Raw genomic sequence first — 16,564 nt, 5'->3', positions numbered from 1 at the left:
ATTCAGAACAAAACAAAATCCTTTGGCTTCGTTTGCGTTATAAAAGAAGAAAAAGATAGCAGCTTGGCAGGTTTCTCTATACAAATAACTCCAATTGCCCAGGGGGAATGTCACTGAGATCCAGGCATCCTGTTTGTTACATCTAGCCTCCCTGGAGTCAGTTTTAATTTCAAGCAGAGTTGTATAAATTCTTCATCTTTCCAAGGCAAGGCAAATTGCACTGTACACTGTCCAAATTTCAGACTACTTCAGGGCTTTTCCCAAAGTTTCCTAACCTCTTTTGCGGATGCAGAAGGTAGCAGGACACTTTTCAAACAGTACCTGTTTCCCTATGTAGCCCATTGGTTCTTTAACGATGCCCAAAAGCAGCTGTATTTCACGCAACCTCACAGTTTGCATCTGTTTGCATTTTAGGGTGAAACAGGATGGGTAAACGAGGTCATCTAAAGACAGTTACAAGCATTAGAATTTCAATGGATCTTGGCATAGGTACAATCCCTACTTATCATACTCAATAGGAGATCCTGATGCAACTCGCTAGTGATCCAACTCACTAGTGATCCAACTCACTAGACGGTGAAGCAGGCAATGGAGAGAGTCTTTAGAAAACCCTCCTTGGTACTACTACACAACTCAAAGGCTCACAGGCACAAGTTCTGGCAACGCTGTGAGCTCAGGGCTGTGAAGAGCAGAGCCGTGCGGCCAGGCGCGCACCGTACCCACCTGCGGCCTACAGATCCTGCCAGTTCTTCGGCTACGACCAATCAGCGTCAAACCGCACAAGCGCAGAGTGGCGCTTTCTGTACTCATCCCAGGTACCACCTTCCAGCTGCTGGGGACCTTTTAACTTCAAGAATTTTGGTATGAAGCACTTACAGGTCAAGAAGAAAAAATAAATCCCAAAACACTCGTGGAGGAGGGTTGCTAATTTAAACAAAACCAGGCAGCGGATGGTAATGCATCTCATCCTTCAGGCTCCTGGGTTTGCATAAAGGAGGATGTGAATCTCTCTCACCAGTGCGTTTGCGCATGTATATACAAACAGGCTGGTGCAAGCCCAGTGCATGCAAACCCAAAGAGCTGCAAACAAGTAAAGTCAGCACATCTGAATCCATCGTCCTGCCAGAGATACTGCTGTTCAACACACCCCTCAATTTGAGGGCTAAACCAAAAGCCCTGTTTTGCATCCCTGCCATGCGTAACAGTTGACAGGAGATGGATGTTTTGCAGATAGCAACAGGGAGAAAAAGCAGAGAACGCTACTGGGAACATCATTTCATCAAGACACATCATAAATCCCTACAGCTGAGATACAGGGATACCGCATTTTTCTTTCTCCCTCACTTTTTAACAGCTATTCTTTGTAGGCAAAATTGAGCAGTGGAAGGGAAAGGGACAGCCCTCTCTTCAGCACACACACAGTTTGGTCAGAAGTTACAGGAAGCTCATTATTTCAAATTCGTGCATCTTTCCTAAGTAAATGTCTACTGAACATGTAAAGACTGGTGCATTGCAGATTCTTTCATTGACTGGGTCACAATCAATCTCTCTTCTTCCAAACCAGACCACCTTCCACTCCCCCAGCTTAAAGCAGTAACCTGTTGCAGGTATTCTTCCTAATCCTTAGTGCACAAGGATCATCATTACATGGTGAGCGCAGAATAAATCTATTTGTTCTTTCATCACAACACACTCCTTTCAATTGGAATATACAGCAAGCAGGGCTCAGCTCTGGTTTAGTTGCAAACAACCTTGGTCTCAGAAACAGCAGCTACTGAAATAATCCTAGAAACCTTTTTAGCTAATGCCTGTTCTCTCCTGCCAGGTTTCTACCTGAAGGAAGAGCACAGACTGTGTATTTTCTTGCTGCAATCATCCCCACATAGGGCTCAGCAGCGGCTTGCAGGAGCTGTTTTAAGAGGTACAAACCAGACATCACTTACCTAGTCTTCTGTTGCTCACCTCCGTTTTCAGGCCTCTGGACATAACCCTTTAAAACAGTACAGAGGCAGGATGTGTTGCACAGCTGACTGGTCACCTGACAGCGACGCAGTATGGATGTGGCACCCAAAGTGATCGGTGTTTAATTTTTATCACTTCTCCCCTTGACTGTGTGATCAGAGGTCTTTTTGAACTCAGTGAAACTTTTACAGGAAAAAAAATGAGCTCGAGGGAATGCAAAGGGGGTGATCACTGCAAGGAAAATCTATCAACCATGCAACTAAGCCAGAGGATCAGGAATTCAGAAGTCACGTTTGAAGCACAAAATTCGATCTTTGCCAAATTTCAGAATCGTACGTGTAGCTCACCACAGTGCAGGAGGCATATTTTCTTTATTAGCTCCAAACCACACTCCTGAAGGTATTCAGAGCGCCAAACCACCAATTTTAGCAGCCTCAGTCTTTCAGAAAAAGGCAGCAATAGCTGCAGTTGCTTTGGAACTCAGTCCTGTGCTTAACTTGAAGAAATTCAGGTTTGAAAAAATCCAACTTGGGTGATTTACCACTGAGGTAGAAATACAGACTTCCTGCCTACCATACAACAGCTGTGTGAGCAGGAAACTAAGTGTGCCTAATTTCTTATCTGTTTGCATTTTAGCGCTGATGCCCCAACCGGAGCGCTCATGTTGCAAGACTGCTTTCATCCAAAGATGCTCAGACTCCTTCCTGTATGATCACTGGGCCATGTATGAACTTTGTAAGAAGTCAGTACCTCCAAGACCTTTATCTCTGTCTCTCAAATGCAGTATTTGTTGGCCAGGAGACAAATTACTGGAGAAAAGTGTGGACAGACACAGATACGGCATCAGTTTTACTTCATTCCAAAAATTAGGCTGAAAACAAACAGAGAAGTCTCTGCATGAGGTAGGTTCCAGTTGCTTTATCACAGCAGGCACACACACACATGCAGGGAAGAGAAAGTCAAAAAGGTACAAAAAAAGCAGAGAACCAGTGAAGAGCTGGTTGTAAGGAGCCGTTATCTAGTCCCAGCTTCCTGCCAGAGCAGAGCCCTGCCAACACCCAGTAAGGTCAGCTGTGGCATTGTCCTGCTGAGCCACGAAAGATGAAGTTTCTATAGCCTTGCTGGGCAACCTGTTTTAGTGCTGCACTACCCTCCAGGTGCCATACTCTCTCTTAATCTCTCAATCTGAATCTCCTAAGGTGCAATTTGTGGCCACTTCTCTGTTGTTTCATCATCTGCCACCATCCAGGAGGGTTTGGCTCCATTACAACTAACTCTCAAGGAGCCATAGACTACACAGACATCAGATTAATCCCGTAGCCTCTTTTTTTTTGTTCTCCCACCCTAACCAATCCAACATCTCTCAGCCTTTTTTCATGGGTCTCATACTCCTGAACAAAATGACCTTAGCAGATGTCTGCTGAAGCCTCTCCAGATTCTTAACATCCTTCCTGAAGTGGTGGGCCCCACACTGGACTCTGTATCCTCACTACGTCAGCAGAACACAGCACAGGACATCAGCATGACTGCTCTGCCATTGCCATGTTAGTGGCTGCAGACACAGCCTTCACAGGAACACTTGGAGAACGGCAGCTCAGGAGGACACAGGAGGTTTGTTCCAAGGAGGAGAACAGATGCTAACAGTAGGTTGCACAGATGGAACTGTACCAAAGGACGGAAGAAGAGCTGCAGAGCCATGATGTGAGTCAGTGGCTGAGTAACAGCTATTCATGTCCTACAGAGAGGGTTAAGGCACTAAAGGCCAGTTGGTTCTCTGAGGAAGTAAAGATGACTCCTGCACAAAAGTTTGGAAGATGAGCTAGAGAGCTACGCAAGGGTGAACAGACACTGACACACAGAGATGTGTAGAAGGTCCTGAAAGGTGGATGGCTTGCTTATCCAGACTGTCCTCAATCTCTGCAGCTATTCTCTCTCTCTAAAAAGAAAGAATTGGAGTCTATTTCCAGGGAAAAAAAGAAAAAAAGAAAAGGGGAAAGAAAGCTGCTCTAATTGTGTGGTGCCAGACACTTTTGTCAGCAACAAAGATAGTTTAAGGAGTCCCTGCCTCCTCTCCTCCCATCTTTGGCAGCCACTCCATCAGAGCTCCCCATCTACATGCCACGTTAATATTGTTTAGAACAATTAGATCAGTGAAGGCAACCACAGCCAACATTTAGTGTGGGTAGAGTTGTACAAACTGTTTTCCCACTGATTAGACCAAATGACTGGATAAAAAAAAATAAAAAATCTGTCAGTGCTAGTGACTCCAGGTGAGGACAAAGTGACAATCTGTGAAGAGCATCTTCACCTCCAACCTGCTTCCAGCAATCTTTTCTCAAGAGCCTTCATATTCAGCAGTCATGGATGCAACTGAGAAAATAACATGGCCAACATGTTTCAACAAGTGAAGCGGTCTTCATTTTCTTCTCAGATGACTTCATCTCAAAATATAAAAAGATTATCTATTTGCACCAACATTAGCCTTTCTGAGCATCAGAGAATCTCAGAAAACCCTCCTCCTGATGCTGCTCTTTCCTATCAATTTGAAAATAAATTAAAAACCAACCCCAAACCCATTTCCTCACTTTCAATCCCTCCTGGTATTTTGACAAAAGCAGGCAAAAATAAAATATCTCTTATTAATGCCACAAAGACACTCTGAGGCACCAGAATCGAGACTTTCACTACGTACTCTCCTTCACAAGTCCCATTTAGTGTGAGCAGGTGGCGAGAAGGAAGCAGAGCAAGAGAACAGAGGATTATTTTGGGAAAGGAAGTCGTAACTGTTACTAGCCTGTCAAACAGTATGAATGGTGGAAATCTGAATCATGCTCTTACTGTATGAATGGTTATTCCCAACATGCTGTTATAAATGACGATCCTTTGCAAAGGGAGCTATCTCCCCGAGAGGAAAACGTGCACCTGTTAGAAAAGAGTGGGATGGGAAGCAGAAATGGAGGCAAGTACAAGGGACAGACCAGCTTGAATTTTCTTCATCTTACCACTTCCTATAGCGTTTAGGTGCTGGTCTCCAGGGCCTGTATCACTACTTCATACCAGAATTAGCCCATTGAAAGTAACGCTTGAAAGAAGGCGGCAAGAGGCTGTCAAGCTGGAGTTAGAGAGAAATTACAGCTACATTTTTAGCTTCCCTGAATGGAAGAGCTTCTGAGTAAGTGCTGCCAAGATGAAATCCTAGCAAGTAAATGACATATTTAGAGTGTGCCTATTCACTCACAGAGAGGTATTACAACAGTGATACAGATTATGCACCAAGGAAATTTCATGGCATATATTTAACGGATGGGTTGCTGACACAATTCTTCTGTACAATGTACTTTCCAGAAACAACCTCTCCTCTGCCTGCAAGCAGAGGGCAAGCTCCTATCCTCGAAGTAGATGGTGAGTGTCCTCCTGAGTTACAGTTTTTCAATGATCTTATTAGTTTTCACTGTTTAAACAAGTCATTTTCTGTCTTGAGTTTTATTTTTGCATCTGTCCCTCCAGCTCTCATCCGAGGGTGACTAGTGGTTTATGCCCGCACAGAAGGGATGGCTCAGCTCCTCTTCTAGCAGCTGCTGAACCATCACAAATTACAGCTTACTGTACTGAAGTACGTGGAAATTGGTGTCTATCTTAGTACGCGGGACTGTAAACCATGGTGGTTCAGCAGCTGCCTCGCAAACAGCTGAGCCAACCCTGCAGGAAGGCTAAAAATTAAAGAGACGACAAGAATGACTACAACAGCCCTTGGGTAAAGTACATTTGACTTAATGTTGACCTTTGCCGAGTTACACATCTCTTGCTTCAACTTCTCAGCTGTAACGTGGGTAGTTTCTCTCCCACACACTTCCTAGGAACAGAGCTACAAGGATGTGTGCACACTGCTATGGAGAATGCTACAGAAATTCACAGGATGGGTACTGCCACTGGTTGTGCAGAGTGCCTGGAGAGCGCATGCTGTTCCAGTTGCTCCACCAAAAAAAAGCTTGACCTCAGACAATACTCTAGAGCTTTCATACAAGGTGTCCCATCACCTGATCTTCCTTTTTCTTTTCCTTTACATAAATTGCAAGAGAGGTACAGCACCCATACTTAGCCACACGAGCATCATCTGCGAGTAGTAATTTCAGGTCCCATCACAAGATGTGGAGCCTGCTGTTGCCGTGTTATGCCCGTGCTTCCCTAGAACAAGCTAGATACTCTTACTGGCTCTGCATAGCAATTTCTCTGCTAGATATTTGAGCTGCCTCTGCTGTGCTTTTCAGTTTCTGGTATCCATTCCAAAGCTATTTTAGTCCAGTTGTTATCTGTACTGCTGGTGATACATTCTGACTGCCCTCATCCGCTTCTTTCTCTTTATAAAGATGTTCCAAGTTTTCCTTCACTGGTTTGTCCTCTGGCTGAACACCTTGATACAAACCTGTCCCCGCTGCTCTCTATCAACCCACTTTTGTGCCATGAACAGGACTTCTGTAATCGTGATAAGAGACATTTCTAACCAGGATGTGAATACAAGGGAACAACCTAGGGTGCTGCAATCAGAGATTATATATAACCTTTCCTCCCACTCACCCTCGGCCCTTCTCACAGCATGGGCGTTGTTCAAATCTTCTCCAACTCATGCCCTCCTTCTTTCCCTCCCACTGCATGCCCAGTTCTTCTAGCTACGCGCCTTGTGACATCTATATTCATTGCAGTCGCAGCTCTCACATGGAGAAGCCCACGTGGCTATGTGTTTCTCCTGTACTTTTATTATATTCTTGTCAGGCATACATCAAGTAGCACGCTACAAGATGCCACATGCATCTGAAATTGTAGCAAAACACACACGAAGGCAGATGCCCAAACAGCACAGTCACCTGGTCAGTATGGCAATTCAAGAAAAGCAAAGAAGGTTACAGGGTTACATTTAAAGACATAACTCTGGGATTTCCAGCTGCTCAGGTGCTCAGTGAAGTCTAGAAACTCTTCTACGCTTCTTTTTTGGTGCATGGTATAGAAAGAAGGTGTTTAAATCCCAGATTTCAAAGGTCTTTCTAGTGTACAGAGCTACAAAGAACATTCATCACCTAGTGCAGACTGGCATTCATCTCACTAGCCACACACCTTGAGTAAGTATTTGCCTATAACACTGTGTAAATGTATTTAATACTGGTTTTAGTCCTGAACAAGAATAAGTAGTTGTTCATACAGCAAACCATGATGATCATTTAGAGCTGCATTGGAAACGCCACAAACAAATGCAGTAGGGCTTTCGTTTATGCCCCTCATCTTGAAGTATTTTGCAGTTTTCCTTCCTAAACCACTGACCTGCCCTGTTTCTTTTCAGATTTGTAACCCAGGAGTCAAAACAAACAAACAAACAAAAAGAACCATGTCTGCCTTCCTCAAATAAGGAGCAGTTAAGTAGTGCTGCTGGCAAGTACAAATAGATAAGTACTACAGTTGCACTGTGTTAATTACTATCTAGAAGAGTGGGATTTTAATGACTTGCGTGCAGTATACTCACAAAATAAAATTCCTTGGCATAGAAAACAGCTGAGACTGTGAAATGAAAAATACCCTACCTACTCTTCACCTTTGATAGTGATGTTATCAAGGCTGCTTTATTGTCTGGAGATGCACATTATTTTCTTCCTCATAGCTTGCTCTTTCCCAGGACTGGTATTTTTTAACAGCTGAACTAGGGAAGAATTTTGCTCCTAGATCCCACCAGCCTATGTGAAGGAAACCTTCTTGCATAGGTTGGGAATAGAAAGAAGAATTTGCTTGTGTGTGGTTCCTGCCTCTCTTCGCTTTTCCTTTCTTCTGGAAAGAGTTGGAGTGATGCCTTTTATGCAACCACAGGTGAGGTGGAATAAAGAGGGGGAACTGGGCCAACCCTGGACTTGGGAAACTACTGCAACAGAGCTTTTGGTCTGTCGTTTTTAACACCTGCTCTTTCTTTTGCTCTCCCTCGATTTCAACACATATAATTATAGCCAACAGCACCAGGCAGTTGGCTGGTTCTTTTCGGAACTTCATCCTGAACAGGCACGAGCTAAGTTATAGAAAAACCTGTTATCCAGTACTTCCTGTGAAAGTATGAAGCAAAGGAAATTCCAGAGGGACTCAAAGCGAGGTAAAACACCACCACGTAATGGTTCTAAAAACCAGTGGGACCCGCTTACAGCTATCTGCAAAAGCTGCACTCCTATTGACCCGCACTCAGCAGCTCTCAGTTGTAAATCCCAGGGCAGTCTAGTAATCTTACAAACACAGCTACAAACCCTCCCATGTGCAGCAACAGCCCAGCTTTAATAACCTCACTGATGTTTGGATGCATCCTGACATTTAGAAGTCACTTTGCTGACAGGCATTTACAAACAATGCCGCGACTGCACGATCTCCACCACCACCACCTAGCTGCAACGCTACCCACCTCAGCTACCCACTGCTTCACAAGGATGCTGCCCGGGAAGCAGCACCGTGCCATACAGCTCTCAGCTAAAAATTAAAATGAATTTGTTATGACCAGGGTTTGGACTTACCTAGTTTGGTGGCCCCCTCTTGTGGGTACTCGGGGAATTGGCCCTCGGAGGGGACGCTCACAGTCCGGCGCAGGCAGCGCCCTTTCGTAGCATCCACCTGTGTGTCCTGGATCCCATCGATAGGCATCTGCATAAAAAGGATGCCGATAGCTGTTAGTTTGCCACCGGGCCACACTTCTAATATGCCATCCAGTAAGAACTTCACTTTTCTAGTCACCTGCTAATGATTTTTAGGCGCAGTTCAGCATACCACAAAATTCCTGAGGCTTGCCATGAAAGCACAGCAGCCATGAGAAGCATGAGTGCCCGCAGACAGGTGTGCAGCTTGGAGAGGGCTGCAAGCAGGTACGCGGCAACCTGCGCTCCACAGGTATCAAGTCGTGACACAGCCGACCCGTCTGCCTAAGGCGGCAGTCCTGCCCTCCGAAACTGGTTCTCCAACGCCAGACCCATTGCTCCCCTGCCTTGCCCACTTCCACGCTGGGGAAGTCAGGCAGAGGCTGGTGGTGAGGTGGCTGCATGAGAAACTTGGAGATTATAAAAGGGTTTTTGCAGTCTCAGCACCTATCTGGTAATCAGCTACAGCATGTCAGAGGGAAACAGACATTTGGCCGGAGAAAGGGAATACCAGCTATTAAGTCAAAGTCTTCCTAAAACTGGGACCTCAGGCTCCAGGCTATTCCATAGTAATGAAATTCTGCACACTGGTTCTCTTCAGAAGTACTGAATGTACAAAGATACTGTTTCTCTTCTGAAATTCTGGCAGAACTTGACCCCTCGGGGTTTGCTGCCCCCAAACATCGCCTTGAAACATCTGCCTGGAAAACTACATTTTGCTAGAGAGGTGCTGATGGTGGAAATAAAAGTGTCAAGTTCTGCTACCTACCACTACAGCTGCAGGCTATTTAGACCACAGCCCAGAGCTCAAAAAGAGCCAAAGTGAAACAGTCTTTTTGTCCAACAGCACCTATGTGTGGGGACAAGAAACAAGCCTGATATGCTTATAATCCAATCACCCCAAAAAAAGGGATTTGGAGGATAAGATTGATTTATATGGACACTTTTGTGCAAGCTGAAGCTGTTCATGAGACCAGCACAGGTTAATTCAAGCATCAGTTACTTTGCATAGAGAAAAGCAGACACAAAAAACTTCAGACAGCTACTTGCTCCCCAGAGTTGCAATCCAGATTGCCCAAACCCACAGATGTCTTTCCAGCAGGAGGAATACATTCTTCACAATATTCTTCTGAAGAACACACACACTGTTCTGAAGAGGGTCAGAAAACAGCAAAAATCCTTCAAGCAGGTGAAAGGCTGGTCACCAAAGGTGGGAGACTGTGTGGGAAAATATCATCTCCAGAACCAAGCTAAGCAGGTTCTTGGCCCATGGTCACCATTGCTTCCTTGATCGAGTCACTACCAAGTGGGCACCTGAGGCCAGTGCTACCTACAGGACTTCTGGGCCCCAGGCACCCCAAAGAACTGACACAGAGGGGTGGCACCAGAGGTGGGATGCGATGATTGATTAACAAGTCCAGATAATGTAATGCTGCTGTGTCTCAACAAGAGGACACTTCAGACAGGAAACTGGGAATTCTGAATTCTGAGTCCACTAGCTAGTCCACATCGCTTGTCTGAGGAAGCCATGCCCTGGTTCCTTCTCGCCTGAGTGATAATTTTGGTTATAACCACGACTTTGTACGTCTGTGCATGCTCAGGTATTAAGTTTAGTTCAGTATTCATGAATTACTGGATTTTGTGTCATTTCAACCTCGGTAACTGTAATGAGTTAGTGCATTTCTTGTTGTCACAACCCAGGTAAATCATACTCAGATGACCCAGACCCATATTTGTTACCGCAACATTATTTAGAGATAAAACTGGTTACCATAAGGCCATTGGTCTGGTGTCTGGAACCTATCACTTGGTGGGGCTGCCTTAAGCCCATATATTTAACAGTTGGAAGAAACCCCAGGGATGAGGGAGAGACACAGCACGTGGGGGGCTGGAGGCAGGCAGAGCCCCATAACACTCAAAACATCACAACGTAGTTTGACGAGGACATTGGCATCAACAGTACAGCCGCGGTACATGCAATATGGGAATTCATTTTTGTATCGCTACGGAGAAGACAGCTTGGAGCTAAAGGAACAGAAGCCCCCGTGATACTTCCTGTGCTGCTTATCCTTTCATATCTTCAGTCATCACTAAGACCCGAGTATTAATAGCAAACAAGAAGATATTATTCATTTGTACCCAAGGTTGTAAAAGATGTACAAGATACTTTACTATTTTAGAAACACGCTGTGCTACAATGGTGCTCTCAGACTAGTTCTGGCATTTCCTGACTTTTAAGCACTTAGCATTCTCTTAAGGTCATTTTTTAATGCTATTTATTACCATGCTAGTCTATTTGTCTCCTTCAAATGGTGCTTGTTTATCAAACCCTGTTTCCCAAATCCCTCGTGGCTATTCCAGCTTTCTTTGCTGGTAAGGTTCTGCAGCAGCTCCTTTACCGAATGATCTCTGTGAGAGAGCACATTAAGAAGCAGAGATTAATTTTGCTAGTCAATGCCACACTCGCTCAAACAAGATCATGTATTGGCTTTTCAGTTTGCATCTGGAGGCTCTGCTCAGTCTTCTAAACACCCCTCTGCTCCACCGCCCCTTCTGCGTCCCCTCATTTCCTCCAGAGCATTTTTTGGTAGGATGCTGCAAGCTGTATCTCCAGAACAGTTCCTATCAGTGATATCGGGTACCTGCTTCTGCACACCTTAACACATCCCCCTTTCTCAGTGAATTTGTCGCACCTACGCCTGCCAGCTCTGTATCGATACAGCTCACGGGGGGCGGACGTCTCCACTGTTGGATTTCTTTAACAGAGAAGTGAATAGAGTCCCTAATCTTATACCTCTTCTGTACCCATCCATGCTTTTGGACACTGGATCACAGGAACATTCTTTTAACCCACTGACATGAAAAACCACCCCAATGTTACTACCATCCTGACAGCAGCGTGTATAAGAACAGTGACCAGAGCCAAGAGGGCGTTAGGGATGTGCTGACTTGCTGCCAAGGATGAGGAGGAAAACGGTGATTGAGGCCATGCTGTCCTTTCTGTCCTTGGGAAAAGCAAACAGGCTACAGCGCACCGGAGTCAACGTCAAAAACAAATCTACTTCTGCATACCAGAGATAGGATTTATCTTCAAAGAGGAACTAAGCCATTAACAGGAAGACTGTCTGAGAGCTCAGGTCCTAATTCTGGGTCACTTAGCCTTTTGTCCTTAAAAATTTGCCCAGACTAGGAAAACATGGTTAGGCTGTGCGCTAAAAAAAGGTTCACTGGTGTAGCTGCATCCATCCAGTGCAACACGGTCCACACCAGCAAACAACTACTTTTGTCAGCGTATTTACAGCAGCTTGAAACAAGCCTGACACTGTCCGCTTCACTCAGTAATTCTGGAAATTGTATAAGGAGCAACATTTTATCACCACACGGCTTGATCTACACCAGAGAATGTACAAACACAATTTTATGGACATGATTCAAGTAGCAAAGTAGCTAAAAAAAATTATAATCCTCCCTTAAGTCTGACTTAAAAGTGCCATGTGAAGTAGCACTCCTCCAAAACCATGGCCTCAGTCTATCCCGACCGAAAAAAGCGAACAACGAGACCGCAGGACCAGTGTAAGATCATATGCTGATCTTATGCTGATCTTTGCGTAAGATCAGCCGGCTCTTAAAAATGAGTAGGTGAAATGAGCATGGTCAGCAGTTCTGCATCTCTTTGGGGCTGGACAAGATTTTAAGCAGGCATACAGGCTGCTCTGTGGTACATCAAACACATTTACAGATGGGGTGGCACCAAAACAAGCGCACAACTGAATGTGATGTAAACACCAAGCCCCTGACCCACCTCTAGCCCCCACCACTGCAGCGAGCAGTTTGGCAGAGGACTGAGTGGAATGACCAAGTCTTGCAGTTAGAACTCTAATGGCAGTTTAGGCTTTCAGCTCTTATTTTGTTCTTTTCTCCATCCAGCTCTGTATTTCCGTTCTCTGCCCTGCTGAGACTTCACCAACTTGGGAAGTGTCCTACCCTGAACCGATGTGCCGAAGTTGCTGGCTTTCAGCGCTGGACTCCAAGCAGCATAACTCTGGGACAAGAAGGTGCGTACAGATAGTCCAAACACTGTTAATTTTGACCATCTTGACAATTTTGATCGTGGCAAATTTCTCAATCTAATGAGGACAGGTTTGTAGCTTGGACACTAAACTCTTGGACAGCATCACAGCTCACCTGTCACTGGACATGTAAACTGAGCTAAGCTATTAGAAAGGAAAAAGAAAAGAGGCAGGAAAAAAGTTTCTTCATTGCAGATAGATTTTTTTGAGACTGGAAAGACCAGTTCAAGATAAAAACTTGGGAAGTTGCAACCTCTTCTGAACTAGTAGTCAAGAAGTTTGGAATCATGTCAAAAAGTGAAATAATTAATTTTAATTTGTACCTTCCTCAAGAAGGTTTAGAAGCTGGCTAAAATTTTGACATACAAAGTCACTTGTGTTGACAGCAAACATTCCTTTGAGCTTCTGGAAAAGGAACAATTCTGTCCAGTTGGGAAGAGATGCAAATCTTTTCCTCCAACTGGGTTCATATTTGGCAAACTCCTATTTACAGGTAAAACACACTTGCTGTAAGTTCCCAACACCAGCAACTCTTTAGAGAATGGCAGTGGGCATTTCTGAAGAGCCTTCCCTGGCGCCCCCCGCGTTGGTGTTTGCTCTTGCTATCTTCTCTTGGGATCGCAGCTGCTGCTTGGCTACTGATGTCAGTTGCAGGAGATGGCAGAGTAGGGAAATAAATCAGAGACATCCCGCTGTTGGCCACTGTCATCAGCAGCAATAAGTAGTAGACCTTGTTACAGTGAATGTAGGTCTCTACTCTCCATTACCCTTGATTAAAACCACCTCTAAATCCAAGAAGAAAGATGAGGTTTGGTGTGCAGGGAGGAAAAAGGAAGAGCCTAACATAGTGAGAAGCGTCCTTCATCTCCAAGTGAAGGCAAAGTTGAAAGATTCTGCAGGACAGCAGCCAAGGCACGGACAAAGACTAACTCAACAGCAGCCCACAGCCAGACGCAGCCATTCGTCGCATCCCTTGCAGAAGTGATGTGCAATGGATTATCCATCTGAGCCCGCTCTTCGTAAACACCAACTCATTGCCTTTCCTGGTTTAAACAGCCCTGGTTTTGCAGACACTTCTACTGTGCCCTCACAGCTCTTACCCTGTGGAACAGGTTTCTCAAACAATGACAGTATCTATGCCTTCCTGACTGCCTTTCTCATAGAAAAACAACCTGATTTGTAAGTGAATCAATCTAGACTTGTTCTCCTAGTTTTGGAAGTTGCTGCTGGATACTCACCACATCATGATACGCCTAGTAATTGCACACCACCTGTCACTCACGACTCCTTATTCGTTAAGTCGTCTCCATGTCCCTACAGGGCTTCATTTTCTTCCTATTTACCTTATAGGCATCAGTCTTTTCCCTTCATTAATAATCATTCTCCAGTCTCACCTACTTTTATTTTATAAAGTTGACAGGTGTCAAGTAATTAATATCAGCCTACACAGCACAAGGGGATATCATGAGACTATTTTTGTCCAAGTAATTACAGATATTTTTGGATCAAGTTGTACCTCACAATTTCTCTTCTTTCCAATCTACTCACAGTGCAAAAACCCCTCTTACACACAGCCTAACCAAACTGCCTCGACATAAATTTGCACCAGTGGGATGTTATAAGAGAACTTTTCTTACTACTGCTTTTATTTCTGTGCTATTCCCTCACTGTTTTATAAAATCTGCGTAATTCATAAGCTGTATTCTAACATCAGCTGAAAGAAACCAAATGCAGCATTATACCTGAAAAAACGAAGATGCCTTTCATTTACCTGTTTGCATTTTGTATGTGGTTTTCCTACTTTTTGACTTTGACATACATACTTGCAAAACGATTTTACACAGCATTATAAACATCAAACACTTTGGTTCCCTTTCAATTTCACACAGGCTCAGCTCCTTGGGTTTTTATTCCAGGAAGTAACAAAGCAGATGCACAGAAAATGAAATGAGATGCTTCAGACTTACACCAGCCTTGTGGTGATGCAAGTGGTCTTCCAGCTGCAAGGGTACTCTGCTGTTAACATCTCTTCCTTCTTACCGCCACACCCTTACTGATGGGTATCATCCTGTACCTCACATTGTTTCTAAGATCCTCTCCAGCAGTCCAAAGAACTTCCCACCTACCACTCTATCAGCAAATTCCACGTTCAGAGCAGGAGCCTCTCTATTTTCAGCTTCCTGTATCCTCTCTCGCCTCATTTCACGTTAACAAAAATCCTCCTCCTGCATCACCTTTCCAATAATTTTACTCTAAACAGAATCTTCCATTTGATTCTTGAAGTAACCTCCTTCTTCCTCATTCACCTGGTCTTTTCATTAGGCTCCCAGAACCTGCAGTCCTACCTGTGGGCCTTTTTCAGCTCCCCTCCTATATACTTTTCAGTCATTACACTCTTCCCAAGCAAGCATCTCCCCCTTCATTCCCTCTTGCTTCCTGATCACATTGCATAGAGCCTTTTTCAACCCCAACTGACTTGCCAGGTAAGATTTAACCGAGTCACCTCCTCATGGAAGCCAGAAGGGATGCTTCTAGTTCAGAAAAATTAGAAGGTGCAAATCCAGAGTATCAGCTCTGTGCTTCCCTCTCTTAACTAGCAGTTCTACATGCTTTGCGTTTCCACAAGGGATTGTATGTACACCACCATATGTACAGACCCTGAAGCTATTTTCCTAAAGGGTATTCATGACTCTGCAAGGAATTTCCCTTTCCTTTTCCTTAGAGCAGTCCCAAATTACTTGGGAATCAGAATGGCAAATCTGATTCTTAGCTTCTGAAACAACTCGCGTTATCAGCATGGGGAGTCACACCTGCACCAAAGGCATGTCTGCTCGGCCCACCTGCATGGAGCACTTCCCAAAAACAAGTTCTTTCTCATGGTGATGGTGCAGGCAGGCTCCTTGGAGAGCACACTGCAAAGATTTACTCTATTGCTCCACTTTGGAGGCTTACTGCTGTACGTAAAGCCCAGCATCTGCATAGCCTGATACTGAATTTCTCTGGTTTCTGACAAAAAGCTAGAATGCATTTAAAGACAGTATATAATGATTTATAGAATCATAGAGTGGTTATGGTTCAAAAAGAGCTTCAAGTTCATCAAGTCCAACCATCTATCCAGCCCTCCTAGGTCCAACACTAGACTATGTCAACAAGTACAGCATCTACTCTTCTTTTAAACACCTCCAGGGATGGTGACTGACCCACCTCCCTGGGCAGCCTGTTCCAACACATGACAACCCTTTCAGTATAGGAATTTTTCCTAATACCCAACCTAAACTTCCCCTGATGAAATTTAAGACCCTTTCCCCTTGTCCTGTCACTAGCCACCAGGGAGAAGAGACCAACCCCCACCTCACTATCTTTCAGGTAGTGGTAGAGAGTGATGAGGTCTCCCTTCAGTCTCCTTTTCTCCAGACTAAGCAACCCCAGCTCCCTCAGCTGCTCCTCATAAGATTTGTCTTCCAAATCATAAGATTTGTATTCCAAAATGCACCAGCAATACATCAGGCTTCCCACAATTACACTTTAGTGAAAGATTCAACACACTTTTAACTGTGGTAGGAGAAATTAAGAACCTGTATGTATGTGACTACCACCTCCAGTTAATCCAGTGTGATATGAGCCAGCGTTGTTTTCAATTACATTTCTTTAATGAGAGGCATCCCTTTAGCCTAGCTGTGCTGGTACAGTACAGTTTTAGGAATAATTCTCACATGTCCTTAAGTTTCTTCAGTATTATACTGTAATGCCTTAGGTGACAGTCCTGTCGGACCACAAGAATTACATAGTAAACAAGCATCATGACATGGACCTTCCATTTCCCTGCGTTTGATCATCTCTCCTATGCATTAGCATCAACCTTGTTCCCTTCTAACAACTCCA

The 16,564-nt window shown here is 44.5% G+C and overlaps 1 protein-coding gene across 1 annotated transcript in view; it reads right to left on the bottom strand.

The window, feature by feature from the left end:
- The window catches only part of RASAL2 (RAS protein activator like 2), a gene marked incomplete at its 5' end in the record, with an annotated part of 187,887 nt that overhangs the window by 80,816 nt on the left and 90,507 nt on the right, over positions 1–16,564 (bottom strand). The window contains one exon of the mRNA XM_084265933.1: positions 8,496–8,622. Coding sequence (XP_084122059.1) covers positions 8,496–8,622 — 127 coding nt within the window. The remainder of the gene's footprint in view (positions 1–8,495; positions 8,623–16,564) is intronic.

The sequence above is a fragment of the Gallinula chloropus genome, assembly GCF_964237585.1.
Source record: "Gallinula chloropus genome assembly, chromosome: 6".
Taxonomy (NCBI): Eukaryota; Metazoa; Chordata; class Aves; order Gruiformes; family Rallidae; genus Gallinula; species Gallinula chloropus.
The sequence above is the reverse complement of the archived record's forward strand: the minus strand, read 5'-3'. Positions and strand labels throughout refer to the sequence as shown.